Source organism: Globicephala melas, chromosome 20 (assembly GCF_963455315.2).
Source record: "Globicephala melas chromosome 20, mGloMel1.2, whole genome shotgun sequence".
In the NCBI taxonomy this organism is placed as follows: Eukaryota; Metazoa; Chordata; class Mammalia; order Artiodactyla; family Delphinidae; genus Globicephala; species Globicephala melas.
This window is the reverse complement of record NC_083333.1, coordinates 28949377-28976754: the sequence shown is the minus strand read 5'-3', so window position 1 is coordinate 28976754 and position 27378 is coordinate 28949377. Positions and strand designations below refer to the sequence as shown.

The following is a 27378-nucleotide window of genomic DNA, read 5'->3' as shown; positions in this document are numbered from 1 at the left end:
AGTGTGTTTGGGGCTTGTGTATGTGCCCTGATTGGGATCTGAGGTCAGAGTCTGGGATGGTCCCTTTGGTCTGGACGTTTGGACACACCGCCCTACAGGCTGGCTCCTCATGCCCTGGGCAGTGTGCAGCTCCTAAACCTCTCCCTCTCCCTCTCCCCAGCCCTGCCCCTTAAGTCAGTGGCTGAGCAGGTCCTCCCTCTCCTTTGCTGTTTGCTGGAGAAGCTCCTGCCCATAATATCAAGTGGAGCACTTACATCAGGGCCTGGACCACCACCGCCATCTCCCAGAATACACTGGCCACGATCGGCCTCCTGGTCTGTGGTTGATGGTGCCCAAATGTATATGCCCAGCCCAGCACCGTCCCAGCTGCCTCCCAGACACCTCCCCTCTGTTGTCTAATGAGCACCGCAGACAGTCATGTCTCGTAAGGGTGCCTCATTTCTGTCCCCCTGGCATGCCCTGCACCTCCTCCCCAAGCCCAGTGACATTCATCCCACTGAGAGTCTAGCACCACTCCCACAGCTGCTCAGACCAAGAGCCCACGTGTCTTCCTGGTTTCTTCCTTTCCCTCTCCCGCCACCCCCCACCCCCGCAGTCACTCCATCAGCCAGTCCTGTCACCCGTGTCTCCAGAAGGCCTCCTGCCTGCTGCCACGTCTGCCCATCTTCCTGGCCACTGCTCCAGTCCAGGGCTCAGCCGGCTGTTCAGTAACCTCCCCAGCGGTCTCCCTGCCTCCAGTGTGTACCCCACCCAAGCCCCACCCCGCAACCAGCAACCAGCGGTTCTGGTGCTGTCCGCTGTCCGTAACTTAGAAACCTCATCTCCTGTTCTGCTTACAGCCCCCAGTGGCTTCCATCGCTCACAGAATAAACTCCGGGCTCTTACCAGGGCCCCTGAGGCCCAGCAGGACCCTGGCCCTCTGCCTCTTCTCCCAGCTGCCCCGCCCCCTCCGCTCAGCGCACACACACACACACACACACACACACACACACACACACACACACACACGCCAGGCTTGGCGCTGCCCCTCCCTTGCCTGGCAGACTCTCCCCAGCCTAGATCTTCACAGATTGCTCATCCTCCCCTTTCAAGTCTCTGTGTCCTTGGCCACCTTGGCGGATATAAATTCCCCCCAGTACATCGTCCCATCCGGCTGGCTTCCTTCTCAGCACTCAGTACGGGCTGAGATCATCTTTTATTTTAGCCTGCATTGTCTGCCTCAGTGGAATGTCAGCCCGTGAGAACAGGGTCCTTGCGTGCCACGTTCATGGCCACGTCCCCAGCTCCTACAACAGGCCCGGCGGACAAGCGGCTCCCAGAAAGAACTTGCTGAATGAATAAGCTGCAATGACAACAAAAAGGAAAGAAAACTCTGTGGGTTCCTGCCGAAAGGCAGGTGCTGCCTCCTCGTAGGACTGCCCTGGGCAGCAGGGGTCTTATTTCTCTTCACGCCCAGCCTCTAGCCCAGGGCCTTGCGTGTCGCCTGCCTGCAGTGCATCCCTAGAGCTGTGTATTGTGCCCCAGAGAGGCAGATGGCTCTGTAAGGTAGTCATCCCCCCAACGTGAGACGTGTTCAAACAGACTGGATAACCGGCAATTCATCAAAGGTTTTATCAACTGGAGTTTGGTACTGGGTAGAAGCCATGTTAGATCAGTGGCTTTCTAACATTTTTTAATGCCCCGGATACCTTTTTCCCTCTTTAATCCTACACGGGAGGAAGCCCAGTGCACAGAGGAAAAGAGGAGCTGCTCTGGGTGAGGGTCTCCGCCCCTCTGCCCTTCCCCCTCCTCCTCGCAGTGGTCCCCGCAGCCCCTTCACTCGGCTCCAGGGCTCTGCCGACCCCAGGTAGAATAATAACATGAGCTCAAGACCGTCCAGGTCAGATCCTGTGATCTCAGAGGACCGCATCCAGACAGAGGAAGGAGAGGGGCTCGGGGGTGAACAGCCGAGGACAGATCCTGTGCCCGAGGCTGTGGTCCCAAGGATGACCCCACGTTCCAGCCCGCCCCCGCACCCCATGGCACGTGTGGTGGGTGGGAGAGGACGGCACTTGCCAGAAAGCCCTTAGAGACTGACCTCCCTGAGTCTGGAAGCGGGAGAGCTTCGAAAGCCAGGGGTTGTTTGGATTGAACGTGGCAACCGTCATTATGGGGCTTTGACAGGAAGAGCGTCATGAAGTCGGCATTTTAAACTGTCCTCAGAGCAGATGACTGGAGGAGAGTGGAGTCGAGGACACCGTGCCTATGAAGGCACTGAGTGACTGAGACAGGAGTGGGGAGAATGAGGGGGTGGATCCCAGACGGCTCTCAGAGGCGGGGAGAGTCTAGAAGCCAGAATAGAAAGGAAACAGCAGGAAATTCCCTGGCGGTCCAGTGGTTAGGGCTCCACACTTCACTGCAGGGGGCTCGGGTTCACTCCTTGGTCAGGGACCTAAGATCCCACATGCCGTGTGGCATGGACAAAGGAAAGAAAAAAGAATCAACATTCCCAAGCCGCGATAAAGCGTCGAGATGCTGTGACGGCAGGGATAAAATGCACACGTGGAGGAGGCCAGCTTGGGACAAGAAGACTTCAGTTTCTCGTCACGGGGCACGTGCCCTGTCCAGCTGCACGCGTGGATTTAGAGAGCTGGCCTGAGCGGCCTCAGCCTGCAGCGAGGGTGGCTGAGTTGTTCTGATGGAGCGGGCAGAGAGAGCGGCCTGGTCATGACCTCTGCTGGCCCATCCTCCCCACCCAGAGCCGGCGCCCCGGGGACTGGCGCCGGCTCTGCTCTCTCTGCTCGCCCCACAGCCGACGTCCCCCTCTGAATGCGGAGGATGAACAGCCTGACTGCCTGATGGAATCCTTCTGGAAGGAGTGCCAACCATGTCCCGCCCGCTCCCGCTGGAGTGGGAGCCTGGAAGCAGCCCTTGAGCCAGGAAACCCTCTCCGGAGAAGGAGGGGTCAGTGGGCCCGACCCAGGCTGCGGGGCGGCGCATGGGGGATGCTGCAGCCCCCGGAGAGCTCTGTGAGCTCTGTTGTCTCTGTCGTTGCCTCCTACGCGGGGAGGGAGGGACAGGCCGGCCTCCCCCTCTGCCTGCCTGGTGGAGCCGTGGTCCTCCCTGTCTGAAACCAGTCCGGACTGACTGGGGGGCAGGGGCGTTGGTGCAGCCGCAGGTGGCTGGTCACAGGGTCCAACAGACCCTATTTGCAGGACTCCAGGGCAGACCCATCTCCTTAGGCGGACGGACAGACAGACAGACAGAGAGCTGTCTCCCTGTCTCTGTCTCCCCCCATCTCTGCTCTACTTCAGCCTGTGTATCGGGCCTATATCAGCCAGGGCAGCCATAAATGGTGATGTGCTGCCTGTCAGCTATGCATGTGGCCCCTGGGGGCTCTGAGAAGCCTCCTTCCAAGCCCCTGTGGGCCCTGCAGCCCCCTCCCATCCCCTCCGCCACCCATCCCGTCTTGGCCTCTGGGGGACTCCAGTCTTGGGCTCCTGGCCTTGGCGAGGCTGTCAGGAGGCCCTCCCTCCACCTGCCTCCATTGGTGGAAAAGCTGAATTAGAAAAGTAGCCCAGAACGAGTGAAGTTAGAACGAGTCTCTAACCTGCTGAGACGCTGGTCACTGAGCTGACCGGGGAGGGGTCTCAGTCCCGCGCCTGCTCTGGGGACCAGCCAGGATGACACCAGCTGTCAGTCTCAGAGGCTGTCACCAATTCGCAGTTTTCATTACATTGATTTACTTTCATTTGCACTTGGGGCTGCCATAACAAAGTACCACAGACTGGATGGCTTCAACAACAGGAATGTATTTTCTCCAGAACCGTGAGGTCGAGGTGTCGGGGGTCTGGTCCCTCCTGAGGCCTCTCTCCTCGGTTGCACATGCTGCCTTCTTGCTGGATCCTCACGTGGTTTCTCCTCTGTGTGCAAGCTTCCCTGCTGTCTCTCCGCGTGTCCACATTTCCTCTTATAAGGACACCAGTCAGATTGGATTAGGACCCACCCTAATAACCTGACTGAACTTACCTCTTTGTAGACCCTCTCTCCAGATACAGTCATAGTCTGGAGTACTGAGGGTTCAGACCTCAACATATGAATTTGGGGAAGGACACAATGCAGCCCTTAAGGCATGGGTACCATGCAGCATTCTCAGGACCAAGGGCACGGACCAGAAATCAACAGTGGTGATGGCCTCTCGTGAGATCTGCAGTCAGCGCTCTGAGCAGCTGCTGGGTGCATCCGGCCTCCAGGCCCGGTCCTGGCCGAGCTGTGGGGCACGGCTGCCCCACCAGCCACAGGAGAGCAAGCCCCAGAGTGGGACTCAGGCCCTGAGAGCCCTGAGGAGTCGCCTTGGGCCTTCAAGACTCATTCGGCAAAGACAGAGCTGAGGGCCCAATTCCTTTAGCCTCTCGGTTCAGGCCCTTACATCTCTCACCTGTGCTTTGAACCTTCCTGCCTCCTGTCTCGCCAGTGCATCCCTACGAACTGCTCCCAAACGCAGCTCTCATCCTGTTTCTCCGCACTTTGAAGCTTCGGTGGCTCCTCAGGGCCTTGTGCTATATAAGCTCTCTAGTCCGGGCCCTGCATTCCTGGCCTCCCACCCCGCCCTGCAGTCACACCAAACTCCAAGGAGTCACTGGAAAAGCCGGGAGGTTCCAGGCCTGGCCAGCTCTTCTCAGACCCAGCTCAGGATTCTCGTCCCTTCCAAGGCCTCCCCTGCGCCCCTCAGGCTCAGCTGAGCTCCCCTCCTTAGGGCCCCCCACCATCGTGTTGCTTGAATGCATAAGGTATGTACCTGCCAAAGCAGAACTTAAAGATGGGATGTGTTACGAGCAGGTACGCAGGTAAAATCCTTTATCTTTTGGCCGCACTCTGCAGCTTGCGGGATCTTAGTTCCCCGACCAGGGATGGAACCTGGGCCCCAGCAGTGAGAGCGCCAAGCCCTAACCGCTGGAACGCCAGGGAGTTTCCAGTGAAGTCCTTACTGACTGCTCTTCCAGACAAAGGCTTCGACACAGCATTTTGCACACGGTCGGTCTCCCTTTATTCTTCTCCTTTGCTGTCGTGCACACAGCTCACCATCTTGAAGCAAAGAGCACTGGACTGAGGCCAAAGAGTCCCAGCCTCCAGAAGGGCTTCCATCCTGGTCTCAGTCGCTCTTACGCATTTTTTATAAAATAAGGGCAAAATGCAATGAAGAGTGATTTTTAAACTTTTTCTTTTTTTAAATAATGGAAGGCTTCCCATTATTATGATGTTGTCTAGAAGACCAGTAAGTAACCCAGGTAAATGTGAGGCCTTGGGCACCACCCTGGAGCAGGCCCCCCTACCCACCCCCACTGCTGTGCAGCTGGTATTTGACAGAGGCAAGAGCCTCATGGCAGAGCATGAGATGTTCTGGGCTTGTGGAGTGGGATGTGAGTGGACAGTGGCTGTGGTCAGGACTCTGGCTGTCGGTGACAGAAACTGGGTTCAGGTGAGCTTTCGCAGAACCAGGATTTGAGTCGCTCACATACTGGGGAGGCAGGGGTGGAACAGCCAGGGACTCCCGACCCCGGCGACCCTGGGAAGCTCCCAAGCTCCCAGTTCTGGACCGAGAGGTCCCTTGTGCCCAAGCAGAAGTTGGGCCCAGGGTCACATCCGCCTGCCCTGCCCATTGTGGTGTGTGGGGGGGGTCTGACTGCCCGACTGGCAGTTCCCACCAGGACCACAGGCTTCAAAGGGCATCTTCTGAAAGAAGGGGGTTTCTGTGCAGACAGAAAACAGTAAATGGCCGATTCAGCAATGTTTTCCAAACTTCATTAAGTCTCAAATAAGAAATCTATTTATTTGAATTGCACCCCTGTCTATAAAGTCACAGAAGTTTTATAAAACGGTATCTACATCAACCACACACACACCACTATTTATCTTTAATTTCATATTGGGATACAGGGCCGCCCCCGAAGTCTTAGTGTAGTTTTAAGTCTTAATAACTGAAGAAGTGTAAATGCTACAAACCTACAAAATACATCAGTTGAGTATTTACTTATTTAAATTCCTTTTATACTTAGTTTCCTGACATTTGAATGCTGTGTTTTTCATTTTAAGTCTTTGTGAGTGCTGGAATCTGGACAGACAAGCAGGGAGAGGAGTCCTCTCCTGTGGGCACCTCAGATACCTGGTCGACCTCCCTTGAGGTCATGTCCAGACTGTCACGTGTGCCTCCAATCCTCATAAGATCACAAGGCTGGACTCACAAAGGCAATCCCTTTAGTCACGGACCATCCGCCCATGAATGGTTTTCCAAAGTCTGAAAATCAGCTAGAGCCCCTAGCCGGGGGTATTATATGAATCTGGATAAGAAACGTCAACATATTTAAAATGTAGATAACTAACCTTTCAAACGACATTTTTTGGTATGTTGGGAGCATTTATGCTTCTGAAGTTATTAAATCTTAAAATCACACTAAGACGTTGGCTGCACAACTTTTAAATACTAGTAGCAACCTCTAAATTGCTTTCGCGACTCACCGATGGGTCATAACCAGTTTTAAAAGTACCACACTTAAAAAGTCAAGTGCAAAATCCAAATGTAGACCAGCCTCTCCCCAGGGGGGTGCTGGCAGGTCAACTGACGCCGTGTCTCTTTGGGATAAGGAGGTCTGCCTTGGTCCTTGAATTTACCATCCTGGGTGGCAATTACCTGGGTCTATGTCTTTCCTGCCGGACTGTGAGCTCCTTCACGAAGGGGCTGTGCTTGCTTTTTTGTTGTTTTTCCTTTCGCCTTTGCGTCCCTCGACATAGTAGGAGAACTGGCCTACTCTCTAGTCTTGACCTTGGGCTTATTTCTGGGCTCCAGCCCTGATTAGATTAATCTGTTTTTCTTTCTGTGTTTTTTTCTCTTTCTTTTTTTAAAGAAAAATATACATAGTAGCCCCAAGCTCACTGTTCAGAGATCCCTGTGTAGCATTTTAAAAATGCAATTCATGCCTATTATTAAAATCCAAATTATACTGAAATGTGTAAGATGGAGAGGAAAGGCCGCCCCCAACCGGCTCCTCTCCCCAAAGGCGGTCGCTGTTATCGGTGTCTTGAGTGTCCTTCTAGAAAACGTTTTCTCCGCATTTATGAGCGTGTATGCGCACGTCTGTTTTGACGTGCACACCAAGAATGTTGCACTCTCCACCCTGTGCTGCTTCTTGCGTCTCCCTTTGGTCATGTACCTCAATGCGCTTTTCACATCGGTACGTAGGGTCGCCTCCCTTTAAAATTTTTTTTTTTTTTTAATTTTTAAAATTTTTATTTTTCTGGCTGTGCCGTGCGGCATGTGGGATCTTAGTTCCCTGACCGGGGATCGAACCCGTGCCCCCTGCAGTGGAAGCGTGGAGTCCTAACCACTGGACCGCCGGGGAAGTCCCCAGTCGCCTCCTTTTTAAGGCAGTGTTGCACAGTGTATGCGTGCACTGTAATATATTTAAGGTGTTAATATTTTGGTGAGCATACCGGCCAAACTGTTTAACCATCATGTACTTAACTATACTGTATTTAACTCCATGGATGAACATTTAGTTGTTCCCAGTTTTGTCTTGTTCTCCCCTGCACCCAGAGTCCTCGCATAAAAACCCAGATAGATGGTTTTCCAGCCCAGAGCAGATCCCTAGAACTGGGTTTGCTGAGTCAAAGGGGTGTCTCCGTTGTCCCCCAAAGAGGCCTGCCTTCCCCTGCAGCCACAAAGACGCTCTGCTGGGCGAAATCCCGGAGGCGTCTGGACACCCGAGCCCCAGGTGCTGGCCAGCGCTCAGGGCAGCGTGCCTCGCATCAGATGGCGCCAAGCCTGATGCAAACTGCTAAGTGGAGAAGCGCCAGCTCCTGCCTCCGGCCCTGCTCCGCCCGGCCGCGTCTTGTGGGGTCCAGCGAGAGAGAAAGTCACAACGAGAGGCCCTTTGGGTTTTTGCCACTTACGACTGGCTCTTGGGCTTTGTGCAAACTTTGCCTCCCAGCTGAGCTCTCTCTGCTTTGTTGGGGCGCCTGCCTGCCCGGCTTGCTGAGGCTGCAAACCACTGGACCCCCGGGCCGGGAGCCTGAAGGCCTGGGTTTGCATTAGTCCACCGGCCCCCGTGGGGCAGCTCATTCACGTCCGGGCTCGCCTCTCCTAAACCTGCCGGCTCTGCCTTGTCTGCCGCTGGGCTTCCTCGGGCCGCAGGTCCCCTGGCCCTTCAGTCCCTCAGAGCCCCGGCACCCGCACCTCCCTGTCATCTTCCAACATTCCTGCAAGTTGAAGTCACTCCTGCCTTACACAAGGCCATCCCGGGACATTCCTTCCAGCCTTCTGTTTATTTTGTCCGTGTGCGTGGGAGAGAACCAGGCTGAGGGAGGTGGAGCTCCCACTTTGGAAAAATGGAGCCTGAAATGGTCAGGGATGGAAACAATGTTAAAAGAAGCAGAGATGGAGCCTGTGACCACAAACTTCTCTGTGACACCCAGCCCAGCCCGGACCCCAGAGCACCCGCCAGCTTTCCTCTCGTGCCTTTTGTTCTACTCACTATAGCCAGGAGTGGGAGTCACCCAGTCCACTTACCGAAGTGGCACCCACCACTTGACCAGCACCCACCTGGAAAAGGCAAAGGGACCGAGGTGCAAAGGTCAAAAATTCAGGCACTGACGTCCCTGTTTCCTTTTTGGCTTGTGTGTTTTGTCCGCACCGCATGGCTTGCGGGATCTTAGTTCCCTGACCAGGGCTTGAATCTGAGCCCACGGCAGTGAAAGCGCCGAGTCCTAACCACTGGACCACCAGGGAGTTCCCGCTGATGTCCCTGTTTCCACCTGCTGTTGACCGTGGCCCCCACTCAGGACCTCCTGGCCACGCTCAAAGGACAGCGCGGGTGCTGTGAGTGGTCAGGCTGGCCCTGGGCAGTCCCTTCCTCTCCCCGAGGCGGTCACCCGCTTCCGGTCCCCAAGCACATCTATCCTAAGAGCAGACCCAGGGGTCAGGTTGCTTTGACCGAGGGGTCAAACCCTGAATGACAGTATCAAACATGTAAATCAGGTGCGCAGCACTGAGCCCTCCCCTTGTCTTGCAGGAAAAGGAGCTGGATGGCGTGGAGGGCCCATCCCTGGCAGGGCCTGAGGAAGACGACGGTGAGTGGGACCCGCGCACCGCTGCCCGCTGAGGCCGCCCGGATCGTGTCTGGCTGTGGAGGCTAGGCTGTGCCACAGCCCTTTGGATTCCCCAGCTGAGGATTTGAGTGGCAGGGGGAGGGGAGAGGATGGAGGGGGAGAGGATAGAGGAGAGGGGCTGCGAAGCCGTGTCTGCCGCAACCCAGAGGACACAGGCTGGAGCCCACTCCTCTCTGACCCCCTGCCTTCCTGCACCCATCTCCCTGACCACCTATGTGGCAGGCAGGATCTTAGTTCCCTGACCAGGGATCTAACCTGAATCAGTGCCCCCTGCAGTGGAAGCCGGGAGTCTTAACCACTGGACCACCAGGGAAGTCCCTGCTTTGCTCTTTTGGCCTTTACTTTTCCATTTATACAATGTGAGTTGTCTCCAAATACAGGTGGCCCGTCACTGACCTTCTGTTTCCTGCAGTGCCTCTTAACTCCTTTCTCATCCCCTATTTGTACATTTCACATTTCTCTCCAAATATCTCGGACCTATTTTATGGCGACTAAAGCCACTTACTGGGCCGCCTCCCGGGGTTCTGCAGGTTAAAGTCCCCCGGAGAGGAAACGCCTGATTCCGAAGCAGCTCCAGCTGACCAGCGTGGCCATCAGGTTCCAGGCAGCTAGGGGAAGAGAGAGGGAGTGACCGGGAGCATTGAGCAATTTTGACTTGACCGGGTAGAAGACAGTGTGTTTGCTGTGGCCACCCACGGGGACCAGTGTCCCAGACAGACAGACAGGACCAGACACAGTGTGGGGCTTCTGCTGGTTCTGTCATGTTTTATTTCTTTAAAGAAAAAAAAAAAAAAAAAAAAAAAAGCTGAAGCAAAAATAGCAAAATGTCAACATTTGTCGAATCTGTATGGCAAGTACACGGAGGACTTATTACTTGCTGTACTTTTGTGTACGTTCGAAATATTTCATGTTTTTTTAAAAAGGGAGTCTGTTGCTGTGATTTTAAGCCAACAGCTGGCAGGAGCCCTGGAAAGAGAAGGTTGCAGGAATGCAGTAACCAAGGCTGGTGTGGGCCAGGCAGGCAGGGCTGGGCTGGGGGGATGGGGGGTGGGGAAGCTTCCCCTGAGGCCCAGCAGGGATGGGCCTTCAGTTTCTATCAATAGAGCCTTAGAGGAAGAGGGAGGGGCAGGAGGCTGCAGGGGGGCGGGGGGGGGGTGGTGGGGGGGGTGGACATCAACCCCTTGCCAGGGGCTCTCCCTCCAGCTGTTGACTCCCCAGATCCTCTGCAGGAACCGTGGGCCTGGGGTCTGTCCCTGCCACGTTACTGGATCCCAGTAGTGATTTGGGGACACAGGAGGCAAGCGCCAAGGCTGCCGGAGGCCCCTGGGCCAGCACAAGGGGAGGCTCAGCAGACCCCTCTTCTGAAACCCTGTCAGACCCCATAGATGTGCAGCCCCACACCCAGCCGTGGGCAGTGTCTCCGGGCCCTCCGTCCTTATCTGACTGCTGCTCCTGGACCTTGCCCATCCACCAGCCGCCTCCTCCCAGCCTTGACAAGGCGGAGGCAGGAGAGATTTAGGGCCCCAGCTGTGAGCAGAAAACGTGAGAGGCCCCCAGCCCCTCTGCAGTGAGCCGCTCAGTGTCTGCTAAGGTGCCTTCCCTAAGCGGCTGGGTGGACTCAGAAGGCTGCACGAGGAAGTCCCCCCTCCCAGGGGGCTCCCACGCTGAACCCTCCTGGTCTAGCAAAATTGGACGCTGCCGTGGATCCCTCGTCGCACCATACGTGATTAAGTGAAAGCCTTTTCAAGTGGTTCGTTCCCTCTGGCTCGAAGCAGCATAGTCAGAGCGGCCCCACAGATTGAAACCTTGAGTAGTACCCAGCTGGCAGCATGTTTTATGTCTTATTTTTCTAAAACGTAGCAACACAATGACCTTGAAGTCGAAGTTAATCCGTCTTCTTTGTCCGTTGCCTCTTTCTGAGGTCCAGAAGCCAGCATGGTTGTGAGCTCACTCTGAGACTAGCTCCGTGTGATTCTGCCCCATGGCAGGTTCTTCCCTGACAACCAAACACCCAGGCCCCTCAAACGGCGGCCCCAAATTACTCAGCAGAGTTCCCAGATGCCCGGACACCGCAGCCCAAGCCCTTAGCCTTTAGAAGCTCCTGATGCTGCGGGCCCTTTGCTCAGCAGCCTGAGCTGAGCTCAGCCTGGAGGGAAGAGAAGCTGATGGGAGCGGGGTCTCCGGGGCTGGGGGGTCGGGGGGAGTGATCTGTCTGCGCTGAGCCCCAGCTCGCCAGGAGGAAGAGCCAAGGCCTGCCCTGGCAGCCTGGCTTCTCACCCCGTGTCCTCCTGTCCCCTTGCTTCCTGCCCCCCCCCCAACTGGCTTCCTTGCTTTGCTGGCTCTGTCTCCCCAGACCTGCAGCATCACCTGTAAAGCCCCTCCTGACACCCCCGCCCCCTGCTTAAACTTCCAAGCAGCCCCCTCCCTGCCTCTCTCTCCCCTCCTGCTGTCCTTTTCTGAAGAGCTCTCAGGACCTACTGCAAACTCTGTATTTTATTTTATTTTACTTACTTATCTATTTTATAAGATTTTTTAACATGGACCTTTTTTAAGTCTTTTTTGGGGCCACGAGGCATGTGGGATCTCAGCTCCCTGACCAGGGATCACACCTGCACCCCCTGCAATGGAAAGCAAAGTCTTAACTACTGGACCCCGAGGGAAGTCCCAAACTCTGTATTTTAATTACTCATCTTTGCTTGCTGTATGTTTTCTCCTCTGCTAAGTCCCCAGCACCGAGCAGAGTGCTCGCTAAGTATTTGCTGAATGAATGAAGAGCGAATTAATCCTGGTACAAACACGGTAACTGCTTCCTAAGGCAAGGGCTCAGCCCTGGCGGCCAGATTCTCCTGCAAAGTCAGGCTGTGGTGAGAGCAAACACCACCCCAGCTACAATGCCTGGGTTCTGAATTTGCATCCAGAACCTTCTTTTAGCCCAGAGAGAACTCGAATCTCAGAGGCTGCAGCCTTTTCCTCCCTGGAGCCCACATCAGCCTGTCTGATCACTCGGGACAGCTGCCAGCTGGAGGAGGTCCGGGTGGCCCCAGGGCAGGATGTGGAGGTGTTTGAGATCCCTGACACTGGAGTGACATAGAACAGAAGTGAAAAAGAATACATCCATGTGGGAGGGTGATTTGCTGGTCTTGCATTTCCCATACTCAATTCTTTATACATTAACTGAAATTGGATAAGACAGGCACTGAGCCTCTATCCCCGAGGCTGACCGGAGGCCGTCTACCCTCCACCTGCTGGGCTGAAGGACCACATAAGGGCATTGCGTCCTAAGGGAACTCTCTTCACCTGGACACTCAGCCACGGGAATGCTCTAGAGCTCTTTCCTTTTCTGCCCTTGCAGCCTTCACCTGTACGTGCTGCCTCCTCTGGCCTAGCTTCCCTACATCACACGTCCCTGTTTTCCTCTGTCCACACCCCCTGGTGTGCCTTCTTCAGACCTCTAGAGCTGCCCTTTCATTTGTTCCAAGGCAGCGACGGGGTCTGCTCTGGGACTGGCAAACCCGTTCAGCAATAAGTACTGGGGTTTTTTGGTTTGGTTTTTTCGGTTTTTTGGTTTTTGGCCACGCCACGTGGCTTGCAGGATCTTAGTTCCCCAAGCAGGGATTGAACCCCGCCCTCGGCAGTGAAAGCGCGGAGTCCTAACCACTGGACCGCCAGGCACTTCCCTAAGTGCTGGTTTTAATGACCGATTTGAACACCGTGAGAACAGGCCACATCATTCCCAGGTCCCATTGTGGGCTGGATGCGTCGTTTCCGATTTTTAATAACTGGTTGCGGGGAGGGGCATAGAGAGAAGGGGCCTGCCGACATGATGCCCCTGGACGGCAGGGCGGGCACCCCCAAGCCCGGGAGACCCGAGGACCTTGGCAGGAGGGTCGGGAGTCCCTTCGGCCTTCTGGACCTGGGACCCGAGGAGAGGCAGGGAACCCAGCGCCTTAGCACAGGCTGCTTCCCAGAGATAAGGGCCCTCCGACTGTGTAATTAGCACAGCAGTCATGGGGAAGGGGGGGGGTCAGGCTGAGGGGGAGAAAAGCCTTGCGGGCGGCGGCTGGGCCAGAGCGCTTGCTGGAGAGGGGCCCACAGGCAGCTCTGTGGACGGCTCAACCTGGTCTTGGAAGGGAACCGGCCTTTGGTGGATGGAACTGAATAGCATGGGTGGGGGTGGGGCGGCGATGCTCGCTTCACTCCAGCTGCCTCATCCCCGGTTCAAGTTCCCAAAAGAGTTCCTAAGCGGAAGTGGTGTGGGGGGAGGACCTGCCAGGCCCAGGGGAGGGTGAGCCGATGTTGTGGGCGTCCAGCGCTCTCTGAGGCTTAGGTGAGCTGGCCCGGGGTGGGCGTGGGGCCCATCTGCCCTATTTGAAGCGGGGGCGCCCTCTCCGGCCCAGGTGGTTCTCTGGAAACCCTTCTTTGGAAGGGAAAGGGGCCTGAAGTTGCAGGCGGGCCCAGCACCCTAACTGGCTCTTACTGTGTGTCCTCTCTACAGGGGGAGAGGCCTTCTCCTTCAAATACAGCCCCGGGAAGCTGAGGGGAAACCAGTACAGGAAGATGATGACCAAGGAGGAACTGGAGGAGGAACAGAGGTAGGCCGCCCACCCTCTTCGGGGTCGCTCAGCTTTCTCCGGTACCGGTACCGCCGTGAGCCCCCTTCGTCGCAGGCGGGAGAGGAGGAGGGCCTCCTGTAAGCTTCGCCAGCCCCGCACTCTTCTATTTCCGTTTTAGGGGTTTCTCCCCCCTGTCCTGGCAATAGTCGGCCAGGCTCGATTTCCCCCGACAGTCCCCTTGGGGCCCTCGGGAGGAGCGTGTGACGGTGATGGGGGGGGAGGCCGAGCCCCTTCTTGCACCCCACCCCTCCCCAGCCAAAAGGGAAAAAGCAGATGCCTGGGAAGAGCCTGGAGCAGATCCGCCTGTTCACTTACATGGAGGGTTCATGACAAAACCAATCCATCACTGCAGGACACAGCATGATTCTTCCTGCTCATCCACTCGGCCACCAACCCCCCTCAGCACCCCCAAACCCCCCAGCCCAGGGCCAGCAGTCATTTGTTATCTGTTCTGCTCCACGGAGCTCTGAGGCAGTTGCAGCCACGCAGCTCCTCATTTTTCGAGTTGGGCTCTTGCCCCGCCAGCCCCCAGCCGGGCACCCATGCACACCCCTGGGCTTCCCTCCTAAGGAGCGGTGGGGACAGGCCATGAGGGAGAACCGGTGGTCTGATACGGGCCAGCCTGTGGCCTGGGGTCCTCTGGTTTAAGCACAGAGCTAAATGGGGGCCTGTGTTTTCTGAGCCCAGCAACCTGGAGGGGCTGGGGGGTCACCCCCTACTTCCTAGCTAGTGTAAGCTGGGTTCTAGGGTCAGGAATGGAGGCTTTAGTATTCCAGGATGCAGACCTCAACTACCCTTTCATTATCACCAAGCCCACCCTGCACCCCTCAAGTCAGAAGGCCCTGTGCCCACGAGAACCCCCTTTCCCTTCCTGGAGCCGCCGCCGGTCCTTCCAAACCTGGCCTGGAAGGCTCTTCACCGGGGGCGGAGGGGTGGCAGGGTGAGCCCAGCCTGGGGAAGCCCCCCGCTCCTCGGTGCCCAGCTGCTGCCTCTGGGTGTGATCCGGTTTGCTGCCTTTATATTTCAGGATTGAGCTGACCTCTGACCTCACTTCCCTGTAGCAAGTTCCTTAGGTCCTGAGCCACAAATATCCTTGCAAATCCTTTTGGTAAGGAGACTGACTTCTTAGATTAGTGATGCCTCCCTCATCCTGTCTGTTACTGTGTCCCCATCACGACTGAATGTGGTCCAAACCTCTCCTCCTCCGCTGCCTTCATAACCAATTAATTCATTTCTGTGCACCCGGGCCTGCTCATTCTTCTCCAGCGCAGGGCTCCTGGGTGAACAGGCTCCCTTCCCAGGGCTGCAGGGTTCTTGGAGGCCCAGTTAACGGCATGTCCCTCCTGGGCCTAATGGGCCAGCTGGTTGGAGGACCAGCGCCCCCTTGTGAGGCTGGGGGGGAACTGTCTTCCGCTGGATTGCGTGGTATCACGCCCGCAGCTTTCATCTTTCCCTGAGAAGGTAGAACGGTGCCCAGCAGAAACCCTGTGCCCCCAAGTTGTGGGTGAGGCAGGGTGTTATGATCAGAGCAAGGGCTGGTGGACTGCAGCCCTGTTTTTGTAAATCCAGTGTGACTGGAACAGGGCTGCGGTCACTGCTTTTCTGTGGTCTGTGGCAGCTTTTCCACTGCAGTGGCTGAGTTGCGTAGTTGCAGAGGGACCACGTGGCCCACAAAGCTGAAAAGAGTCAGTACGTGGCCCCTTCCAGAAAAGGTATGCAGCCCCAGAGTTAAGGATGGAGGGGGCTTGACGTGCCTGTGGCCCCTCGAAGGGCCCTGTGGACAGAGGCTGTGACCGGGACCCTGGCCCTATTCTGTGTGCTCTGCGGAGATGAGGGGCCATTAGAGTAGGAGAGGCCAGTTAGCCGACTCAGTGGCAGGGCTCGGGCCGGGGTCAGACTGCCACCGTCCCTGGGTTCAGTGCTGGGACCTCGGGGAGGGAAAGTCCTTCCTCCGTCGTGTTCAGACAGCAGGCTCTGCGTTGCCCAGGGGGGGTCTTTCCCTACTGGATCTTTGGGGGTCTCTAGATGAGTGGTTCACGCTGAGCTATTCTGCGGGGTCGAGACTGCCCAAGCGCTGCTCTTGGGTGAGGGTTTCTCACCTCCTCACCTGCAGGCTTGGTTATCACAATCGTGCTTGAGCTGAGGAGGGACTGGTGGACTTCATGGTGAACACAGTCCTCCCAGGGTGGGGCTGGAGTTCATGTTCACTCTCATCACTGCCCCTCCCAGCATGCTCCTGTGGCTGTCTGACACGTCTGCCTGTGAGGTCCGCTTGCTCCCTCCTGCCCCTGCACGTGGTCAGCCCACTCAGCACTGCATGGGGCCCCCGACACCCACCCCTCTCGCATGTTCCCCGCATGGTGATGCTTGGGGTTGCAGAGGCTGGCAAGCGTGGCTTTGCGTTTTCATCTGCAGCACGGTAGTTCCAGTGGGGACTGGGAAAGCGGACGGGTGTGAGACAGCTCTGGTCCCAGCTGCGTCTAGGAAACTGCCTTTGGGATTGTCAGTATGAAAAATATTGTCAAACCACTAAAACCACAGGCCAGTGAAAAGTGTGTGCCCTTCCCTGCCTGTCAGATTCTTCTGGACCAAACTCTGCTTGCTTCTAATTCCCTTCCTGGCATTCAGCGTCCGCGTCAAGTTGCAAGCTGGTTAAAAGCCCATGCTGCAAACCCCTGACTTTAAATTCTTTACCTCGGCCCGCACAGCAGTATCTAGACCCTAAATCTAGATACTGAGGCCCAGAGTTCCTCAGAAGCTGCAGTTCACAGGTTTTCAGGGCATAGCACTTGGTACGCAGGACCCAGAGAAAGAGACCCCAAATTCGTTCCTCCACGTGGTTAATGACTGGGCGTTCCTGTCCTTGGAGCAGCTCACAGATGAGATTCCTTCTGCCCAAGGGGCAGACAGTGTAAGGCTTGTAAATCCAGACGTGCTGCTTAAGAGAGACGCTGCTTCCTCACCGTCTGCCCACCTCCTGCTGGGTCTCCCGTGGGGCTGGAGCTCACAGGCTCCCTCAGCACTGCCTCTGCCGGGATGGGGGTGCCGTATCCAGCCTCAGCGTGGCTGGGACACTGGGCTTGCAGGTTATGACTGCTCCCCGCGGCAAGATGCCACCCCCTCACCCCCAGGGCCAGTGAAGCTGGCGAGCTTGGCTGACTTCTAGCTCGGCAGCAAAAAGAAGAGGCACCATCGGCTACTCCTTTCCTTGTACACCGTCCCTTCTTCCCATCTTCTGGTCCAGGGGAAAAGCGGAACCCAGGAGGTAGACTAGGTTGGTTCTGATAGTGAGGACCCAGGACCCCAGCACCCATTCCATTCTGAAGGTCCCCAGGACTGGCCTGCCGTTTTTGGAAGTGCACACCACTCTAGTGGATGGTGTTTTGAAATGCATAACTGGCAAGGGTGAATGGCTATTCTTCCTGCTTTCTGTCCTCTGATGGGTCCACAAACCATCCACCAGTGAATTTCTAGGAACATGTGCTGACTCACCTCCACATGAGGGCGCCAGAGGGATAAAACTGAATCCCACCGGTTTCCCTCAGCGCTCACCTGGGTAAACCAGCGCTTCTGCATGTCCCTTGCAAAAGGTGGGCACACCATTTGTGTCATCTGGGGAGCACATGTCCTTGGAAGCCACTGTCCCCAGAAGGGACAAAACCTACCCAGCAAGGATAAGAAATAATCTATGGTGAGAGGACCGGCCCAGAGCGGCCAGAAAGCTGAGGATCTGACCCCCGCAGTCTGACCTACCTACCTACCTATCTGTGGCACCCTACCTGCCCACCGACCTACATGTGGACCCCGTGCCCAACAACACACCTGTGGGACCCTCCCTGCCCAACTACCTAATTGAGGACCCTCCGTGTTAAACTGCACAAGTGGGCCCCAAGCTGCCCAGCTACCTAACTGAGGATGCTCCCTGTCTAACTACCCATGTGTGGGACCCGACTTGCTCAACCACCTACATGTGGGACCCAAACTGCCCATATACCAACATGTGGTACCCTCCCTGCCCAGCTACCTACTGTGGGACCCTCCCTGCCCAACTACCTAATTGAGGACCCTCCCTGCCTAACCACCCACATGTGAGACTCGAACTGCCCAAATACCTGTAAGTGGGACCCTCCCTGCCAACCACCTACAAGTGGGCTTCAACCTGCTCAGCTACCCGCATGGGCACCCGAACTGCCCAGATACCTAAATGAGAGACGTGCCCTGCCCAAGTATTTACTCTGGGACCCTACCTGCCCAACTACCTAAAGTCTGACACTCCCTGCCTAACTACCTCCAGTGGGACCCTGCCTGTTAAACCATGTACAGGTGGGCCCTGACCTGCCCAGCTACCTAAAGTCTGACACTCCCTGCCTAACTACCTCCAGTGGGACCCTGCCTGTTAAACTACGTACAGGTGGGCCCTGACCTGCCCAGCTACCTTATTGAGGCTGCTCCCCGACCAGCTACCTGCAAGTGGGACCCAACCTGTACAACCACCTAAATGAGGGCCCTGACCTGCTCAACTACCTACAAGGGCACCCTACCTGCTAAACCACCTACAGGTGGGCCCTGACCTGCCCCTGTAGGCCTTGCAGACTTGGAACGGGGTCTCGGGCTGGCTTCGGTTAGTGGGCTCTCCCGCAGCAGGTGATGAGAGGCAAACTCCCCTGGGTCTGGATCCCAGCGTCTGGGCTGGCTTCTGCAATTCCAGACGTTCCCCTTCCTCACCCCGTTTCCCCCTTCCCTGCAGTACTTGTAAGATGGCATGAGTGAAATAAATTATCTTTTCTCCTTATTTCTCTTTACAGAACCGAGGAATAATGAAGTTATCCTTAGCCTCCTCCTCAAGGCTTTTCCTTTTGGCGTCTTAAAACTTGAGAGATAAAGTGGAATCCCCAGAGAGGAGCCAGCAGGCTCCTGGGGCGCATTTTCCCACATAAATCTGCCAGGACTAGGCCCCCATCCAGGACTTTCCTTGGCTGGGAGGATCCCGAATGCCCGTGGCGCTCCCCTGTAGAGGCGTTCCTCCCTGTTTGCCTGGATTGCTTTGTTAAGCTGAAGGGTTTTCCTGGACTTTTATTTTCCTTATCACTCAACCTTCCTGCCCACACACGCTCTGCACCTGAGATATCACCAATGTCAGCAATGCCATCATTTTTAAATCGGTGTAGTTACATTCCAGCCCTCCTGCTTTTCATCACCAGAGCCAAACCAGGAAAGACTTTGAGGTGTGATGGACAAATGAGGGAGCGCTGCCTGTGCTCGCTGCCTGGTCGACTGCCCTCCTTCCCCTTGGGGCCCGCTCCCCTCTCTGTCTTCGGCTGGCTCGGCTGTGGGGGCGAGAGCCTGATGATTGATCAGTGGGCAGCAAAGAACCAGAACCAGCTGTTGACTTCCTCTTGCCCTTACCCTCCGTTGAGAGCAGGCTCGGATCCAGCCCGCTTGTTGCTAAGAGGCCTTTTCATTGATGTTCCTACCAGCTCAGCAGAATGTCCACCTTCGCTTTCGCAGAAGCAATAATGATAGTGTTCGCTTAAAACAGCTGTCTCGATTCTGCCTTTTCCTAGGTTTCATAGATGAGCTAGAACTTCTCCAGATAATCAGATCAGTCCCAGATTCATTTCTTGGAATTTTATATTTGACAATATTTATACTATACCAAACTAATCTGTAGTTTTTAGATGTGTTGGTTAAAACATTTTTTGAAAGCAGTAAGTTGATAGAAAAAATTTTTTTTCTCCTCTATTTAGTGGAAGGCCGGGAAATGCCCACTGTCAGCCTAGGGCATGGTACATTCCCAGGGACCTTCTCCTCTGGGTCTAATACCTTAGGTTCACGGGTTTAGGACAGAACAGGCAACAAAGCAACAGCCACACAGAGCCATGTAGCCTGACCCACACAGCAGTAGCAACAGCAATGGCCTTGTCCAGGCCGGGGTCTGACTGAAAAACAGGTGACTCCTTCCACGTTATTAAGCTTGTCTGGACACTTTCTGAACGTGGCTTGTAGGCACCAAGCCTCACATACTCGTGATGGCTGGGATCTGTGTATTCAGCCTTTGTTCGGTCCAATAAACTTTGAGTAGATGGTCTTGATTACTGTGTGTTTATTTCAGTTTTGCTTTATTTTTAAAAAATCATCTTTTTGAACCCATTAAAATTTGAGCTCTCTCTCAATTTGTGCCTGTTACTCTCCAGCACAGTGCGAAGTCCTAGGCCCACCCTCTTAAAAATATGCAAGCGCCACGGCCATTAAGAGACGCACAAGAGGATTTGTGTTCCTTTGGGGGGATGCCCACTCATACACCTGGATTGTGATTCCTTCCAAAGAGCTAAACACACAGCCTGTCAGTTCACAGTACTCCTTTCTTCAGGTGGTGGGGTATCGCGTACTTCTCACAGGCTCCTTCTCCTCCGGACAGGAAAGCAGACTGTAGAAATAACTTTCCCGGCGTGACTAAGAGAGGCTTGGATTTGGGACTTCAGTATTTCAGCTTCTAGATGCTGCTGTAGTCAGAAAACCAACTGTTAGCTGTTTGGGAGATACGGGGTTATTGCAGAAGGAATATGTTAGGACAAGCGTAAGACCAGACATCGATCGGATCCCCCTGTAGACAGGGTTGGGGTGCTGGTTGGACAGTGCTGTGCCGTGCAGGGCCAGGGGTCAGAGGCTGTGCTGAAGCTCTGCCTCCTGGTGGGTCTGCAGGGACCAGAGCAGACCCTGCCATTTGGTTTACGTCCTCTGAAGGTGGCCCGTGCCGAGCCAGTAGGGCGGTGTGGAGGGGGGGAACCGCAGAAGCCTGAAACCGAACGGGGAGCCCATGCCAGCACACAGCGCCCAGCCTCGCTGATGAGCACAGCGCAACAGAACAAACAAGAAGCAAACCGTGGCTGCAGAGTCTCAGCCCACCCTTTCGTGTTTGCACTCATGGGAGGTGTCCCGTGCTGATCAGATGGTGTGGCCCAGCTGCAGAGAGAGAACAGAACATCACTCCCAGCATCCCCCCGGCCCCCCAGCCCGTGTGTGGTGAACATAAGGCCGATCTCCAGCCAGGCCTGTTCCCTGGTAAAAGGGCCAGGGCCCCTGCTGGCTATAAGGTGTCTTTGTGCAAACTGGAAAGAGGCGCCCCTTCCTCTGGGCAGCGAGACCCCACACCCACCCTTGTCCCTGGGCCAAGCACCCTGTGCACACATCTGTATGCTCCCGTTTCCCAGCCAACTGTGTTTCTTCTTCCTCCACTTTTGGCTCATCCCTCTAAACGAAGGCTGTTTCTAACATGTCTCTTCATAGGCTCTCTAGCCGCCTAATGGAGCACCTCTGCTTCCTCGTGGCCTCCCGGGGAGGTGTGTAGTCAACATTAAAGAGAGGCCTGGGAATTCCCCGGCGGTCCAGTGGTTAGGACTCCGAGCTCTCAACTACCGAGGAGCCGGGTTCGATCTCTGGTCCGGGAACTAAGATCCTGCAGGCCGTGCGGCATGACCGAAAAAAAAGGGAGGCCCACGGGGAAACTGTAGCACCGAGAACCTGAATGATAACTTGGGATCCCCAGATCTCCAGGGTAAACCCAAGACTTGGAACCCCAGTTTGCAGAAGTCTCAAGTTAAGTTTTTTTAGACCAAATCAGCTCCTGTGTTAAGAGTGGGTTTTGTTTTAGTTTCATTTTCTTCTTATTCTGGAAAGCAAAGCAGTAATACCGGAGTGAGGAGTGTCCCGACTCCACGGGATGTGCACGGCCTCTCTCTCTCTCTCCCCTGGTTTGGGAGCATCTTTTTCCTCTTTATCCTTTCTTCTTGACAGAGTTCAGAAAGAACAGCTGGCTGCCATCTTCAAGCTCATGAAGGACAACAAGGAGACGTTTGGCGAGATGTCGGACAGCGACGTGCAGGACCAGCTCCGGCTCTACGACATGTAGGCGCCTCCACCCGTCAAGACGCCGCCACGGCGGGGCCGTGACTCTGCCCCAGCCCAGGACCGGAGCCCGTGCCACTGTCAGACTTCTGTAGGCTTCAGTTTATCTCATATACATAGATGTAGAGGTAGATCATATACAGAGTTGCTCAGTTCTTGCAATTGAGGTATCATGTCACAGGAATCAGGACTGTTGTCTTCAGAGAAGAAAAATCCCTGACTTGCTTGGCTTCTGCCTGCTGGTGAGCTTCCAGCTGTCACATGGGCTCCTCTCCGAGGCTGTCCTCTGATCCAAATTCGACCTTCCGTGCAGACCCTGAGCAGGCAGCGGCCCAGAAGGGCTGGCTCGAAGCCTCAGCAGCCCCAGCACGTGGTGTTGAAAGGATTCAGGGGTGCTGTGGGATGGGTATCAGGTCCCACTGCCTGAGCATCCAGTCTAATAACACTACACCTTCTTCTTCCTTAGAAGGATTTCTGGACACTTCTGTAACTGTATGGAAGCAAGCGGTAGGGGAGCATCCCTAAAAAGCAAAAAGTCTGATTCAAAGGCTCACCTTCGATCCTGGACCAAAGCAACAGTATCAGAGTTAAGACCCTCTAAGTCTCTCTTATAATTAAGACTTCTGTGAGTGCTCATCACACACCTAGACCTGTGCTAGATGCTGTCAATGGAAATAAAATACACAACACAGTCCTGCCTTTAGCGAGATTAAAGTCGTGTAGAGGGGAATTCCCTGGTGGTCCAGTGGCTAGGACTCGGCGCTTTCACTGCTGACCCTGGTCGGGAAACTAAGAAGCTGCGAGCCGTGGCACGGCCCAAAATAAATAAATAAATACATAAAAATAAAGTCCTTTGGGGAAGCCAGGCATGTGTGCAGGAAAAGAGAACCTCACAAGTCAGCATTCAATAAAATGCCAAAATGACCTCACAGAGAGAGCCTCGGCCACCTTAGCACATCAGTAAAGTTCAGTGAGTCAGTGAGTGCATGACGACGGAAATAACAGCGATTCTTCCGTTCTGCCCAGGTCCTGTATCTGATCACCCCACTGGCAGAAAAATTCACAGCAATCTGGATTTAGGAGGGTTCGCTAAAGGGACAACCTAAGAAGGTTCTTGAGAATATTTTTTATTTGCTGAAATAAAACTAAACACGAAATTAAAAGAAGCAGTGGCGTTTTACGTGCCACAATTTAATAATTATCACGGGATCACAGTGAACCTTCTTTTATCCTCTCTTGCTTGTTAGGGTTTTTCCCAGGCCTCCCCCGCATCACTGTAACTGCTTTTGCTTCTTTGCTGGCAATCCATAGCAGGAGGGTCTGATCTGTGTGTCTGTTGTTATATCCAAATGTCAGTTCTTTTTTCTTTTTTTAAAAAATATTTTTATCTTTTTTGTTACTGCTTTTTAAAAATGTTATGATTTAAGTATTGTTTGTTCTCTCTCTCAGGTCCCAAGGACCCCCCTGGGTTGTTTTTTATCTCCCTGCCCCCTAAATGCATGTCAGCAGAACTTGCACTGCCCTGTAGCCACTTTGTATCTCTTTCTTTACCTCCTTCTTCCAGTTCTTCTTCTCTGATTATACCAAACAAACAGAAATGAGTCGTGGGTACGTGAGTCAAAATTCTCATGGCTATGGGAAAAGTAAACTGAAGGAACTTTTCTATACTTGGTTCAGCTAAGATGTTCCAACTGCAAAGAACTGAAAACTCCAACTCAATTGTCTTAAACAAAAGGAGAATTAGGGCACAGGAGGAGTCCAAAGGCAGAATGCCTGTAGGTCCATTAGGGTCAGGGCCCAAGCTACATTTCTCTTAACTTGGTCTTCCTTGCACTGTGGGCTTTGTCACAGACCAGCTCTCCTCATGGTTGCAAGATGGCTGCAGGAGTTCAGATATCACATCGAGGAGCAGGAAAAGGGCCATCTCTTCTTTGTGTCCTAGGAGTGAGGGAACCAATTCAGGTGCACCTTCCCCTTTTGGGTCCCAATTGGCCAGAATGTCATGTGTCCATGCCTTCACCAATCACTAGCAAGGAGATGGGACCACCATGGTTGGCTGAGATGCCTGGGGCTGGGGCCGCATCCCCTGAACACTTAGCCATCCAGAGGAGGGGGCCACTGGACCTCACTGGGTCTCTGTGAGAAAGGGGTGGGAGGGATGGTACTGGGTAGACAGGACCTGTCACCTGGTGGGGACTTGGAAACCAGGGTCTGGAGTGCCCAGAATATGTGACACTCTTCCTGGGTGGTGGTTCTGTTGCCCAGGTTCTGGGCCTCTGCTGGCTTGCTACAATTTTTGGACGGCTCTGATGCCTTTTCCAGATAAGCTCCATCTTCTGTTTATATGATTTCTGTCACTTCATCTGCTTCACTGGCACACCAGTTGCCAGAAGAGTCCTCTTAAAACAAAACCCATTTCCAACTGACACCCATATGTCCCACCAGATCTCAGTATTGCTACTAGTCAGGAAAATCAAAGCACCTTCGAAAAAATGTACCTGCAGACTCAGAATTTGTTCTTAAAAGTTCCCGGGAGTCAATGCGAGAACTTAACAGATGACCATAAGATAACAGCCTACCCTGCAAGCTGAAAGCAAAAGGAAACATTTGTTTGTCCATAAGTGTCGGGAGGACGAAAAATCGATACCATCTGGGCCACTGCATCGTCCTTAACAGAGAACCTTGTCAAATTTTGGATTTTTGTCAATTTGATAGGTCAAAAATGTTAGCTCAGTGAAATTTTAATTTGCATTTTTCTTACTATGTAAAAGTTTGCACAACCATTCAAATATTTAGGTGCTCCTTGCATTTTTTTCCCCCTGTAAAGTGCCCGTTCCTGTCTTTTCCTGTTTTCTATTGACCACCAAACACTTAATCTCAGGTTTAATTCACCGAACAGCACCCATTTCCGATTATCTGGCCATAATTTGGGGTACAGCACCCGTCATCCTCAAGCCCTGATCCTGAGTTGAGAAGGGAACCTAGATAATTCCAGGAAAAGCTCACCAAATTCAGGAGCCTTAGTGGGAGTCAAAACACCAACAACAGTAGAGCTCCGTCTGCAGTACGATTTCAACCAAGAGTTAATTGCCTATTTTATATACTCTGAAGAACCACTCACCCGCAGATTGGACCAATCATTCTCCACGGCCAATATCCTTAGCGGCGCCTCAGTGGTTCAAGCATCTGCCAATCTACTGCGAAGGCGGAACTCTTGATTGCCATTGGGTACCGCATCCTCCCATCGCTCCCCGCCTCCACCCGAGCCCACTTCCCTCTGAGGTGGGAATTCCGGATGTCCGGTCGCGTCCAGACAGGTTTCCTCAGTGATTGACAAGGGCCTTTGTCCAATAAGGAGTGCAGGCTGGCTCATCCCGCCCACACGCGGTCTTGCTTAGATCCTCCACGGCGGAGGCAGCCGGGGACTGGTTAGGGGCGGGCCTCTCGGCCCGGTGGGAGCCCCCAGGGCTTTCTTGGAGCCCAGCCACTGCCGGCCGCCAGCCCCTCTGGGCTCAAGTCAAAAGATCCCTCCTCGAAACAAAAAAAAAAAAAAAAAAAAAGATCCCTCCTCGAACGGAGTTCCCCGCCGCGTCGGAGTGCGGCCTGGCTGTCTTGACTGGGCCTGAGCTGTCTTGACTGGGGCCACCTCTTACTTCCCTACCGAGGCCAGGTTCCCACAGCTTAGCAAACAGCAAAGCCTGAGCCGCGCACCGAGCTAGACCCAAGATATGAAGACGAATTCGAGCCGGTCCCTTCACCCCAGGAGCCCACCACCACCACTACCTTCCCCCCAGCACGCCCCAAGCCCGCCCTAGACTCCCAGACCACTGTCCCACCTCCGAATCCAACACACCCCCAAACCCCCCTGTTATTCACGTTCCCGTTATCCCCGCGCCCAAGGCAAAATCCAGGAGATCCTTCTGATCAGGCAACTGCACGCACCCATATATTCTCACCAAGGTGTCTTTGGCATTGGGCTGACCTTCAAGAAGGTGCAAGGAGAAATGAGTCACACTTTCCCACCTGTGCTCACCCTTTCACGTTATGCCCAAGGCGCTTAAGCTAAGGTTTGCCAAAGCAGCTGCTGAATAAGTGTGAAGATCAAGTTGGACTCACCACCTGGCCTGAGTGATCAAATTGTTTCCATTCCGACACCCAAATCCGGCCCACTGGAGGCTCCACAGCCTTAGAGGTTTCCCACCAACATCGAGTCTTTGGGCCTGATGGTGGCCTGGGTCCTCTACAAATGAAAAAGAGAGCCATGCCCCAGAGTAGGTTGGGTCATCAGGGGTTACTGAACTGTTAAAAATCCATCTGCAATCAGGGTTTTTTTGGTAAATTTCATTTCTCTCATCTCCTTATGTACCTTAATTACTTTCTGTTGAGCGCTCCAGCAGGGGACAGGTTATACTGACAGGCTGTCAGTTATTTAGCTTCTTCAAAGGTTGATCATATTCACCTCAGAACTGTGTTAGGCGGTGTCTTTGGTTCCCTTGTAATCAGCTTCAATGATACTGCAAGTTGAGTTTCAGGAGAGGAGACAGCTGGCAAGGGGAATGAAATTAAGAAAATTGTTCCAGGAAGAAAAGGTTTAATGAAGGAAATGGGAGCAAAGGGACAAAACACATAGGATTCAGATTTGAATATTGAGTGGTGTGAATTGGCACATTTACCCTTTCAGACATTTATTGAGTCTGTCTTCAAGCAAAAACGCTATGCTGGATGATGTAATGCAAAATGCCTAGGTGAGAGGAAGGTTCACTAACTTTTTGGAGCAAGTGCTAAAGGCAGAGAACTGTGTGCCTTGCCAACGCTCTCTCATGAATCTTCACAACAACTCTGGGAAGGACATAACGTTCTCCTTCTACAGAAGAAGAAAACAAGATTCAAAAAATACTGATGATCCAATTTAAAAGAAAACGAGCAAAGGATCTTAATAGACTTTTCTGCAAAGAAGACATACAAATGGCCAATAAGCACATGAAAAGATGTTCAGCAGGCAAATGAAATGTAAATCAAAACCACATGGAGGGCCTCCCTGGTGGCGCAGTGGTTGAGAGTCCGCCTGCCGATGCAGGGGACACGGGTTCGTGCCCCGGTCCGGGAAGATCCCACATGCCGCAGAGCGGCTAGGCCCGTGAGCCATGGCCGCTGAGCCTGTGGGTCCGGAGCCTGTGCTCCGCAACGGGAGAGGCCACAACAGTGAGAGGCCCACGTACCGCAAAAAAAAAAACCACATGGAGACACCACTTCAGGATCCCTAGAATGGCCATAATAAAAAAGACAATAACAAGTGTTGGTGAGAATGTGGGAAAATTGGAAGAGTCACACACTCTTGATGGGAATGTACAATGGTGCAGCTGCTTTGGAAAACAATGGCAGTTCCTCCGAATATTAAACAAAGAATTGCCATGTGACTCAACAGTTCTACTTCTAGGTATAAACCTGAGGAAATGAAAACATACACCCGTGCTCACCACAAAAAGAAATGGTGATTATGTGACGTGATGGAGGCGAAAATCATTTTGCAATATATGTGTATGAAATTAATCCATTGTACACCTTAAACTTATACAATGTTATATGTCAATTATAGCTCAATAAAACTGAAGAAAAACAAAAAAACATGTCCACAGAAAAACTTACAAATGAACGTTCATGGCAACATTACTCATAAGAGCTAAAAGGTGGAGACAAGCCAAACATCCACCAGCTGAAG

The 27378-nt window shown here is 53.9% G+C and overlaps 1 protein-coding gene and 1 long non-coding RNA gene across 2 annotated transcripts in view; one reads left to right on the top strand and one right to left on the bottom strand.

Annotated features, from left to right (window-relative positions):
• The window catches only part of MXRA7 (matrix remodeling associated 7), a 30579-nt gene extending 7272 nt beyond the window's left edge, over positions 1 to 23307 (top strand). The window contains exons 2-4 of the mRNA XM_030837788.3: positions 9045 to 9102; positions 13637 to 13733; positions 21549 to 23307. Of these exons, the coding sequence (XP_030693648.1) occupies positions 9045 to 9102; positions 13637 to 13733; positions 21549 to 21663 (270 nt within the window). The 3' untranslated portion in view covers positions 21664 to 23307. The remainder of the gene's footprint in view (positions 1 to 9044; positions 9103 to 13636; positions 13734 to 21548) is intronic.
• On the bottom strand, positions 19841 to 26202 carry LOC138842466 (uncharacterized). The gene is made up of 3 exons (XR_011377055.1): positions 26026 to 26202; positions 25776 to 25899; positions 19841 to 23597 (listed from the first exon to the last, which is right to left on the bottom strand). It is a non-coding gene; the product is annotated as an uncharacterized lncRNA (long non-coding RNA).
• Positions 26203 to 27378: the final 1176 nt, after the last annotated feature.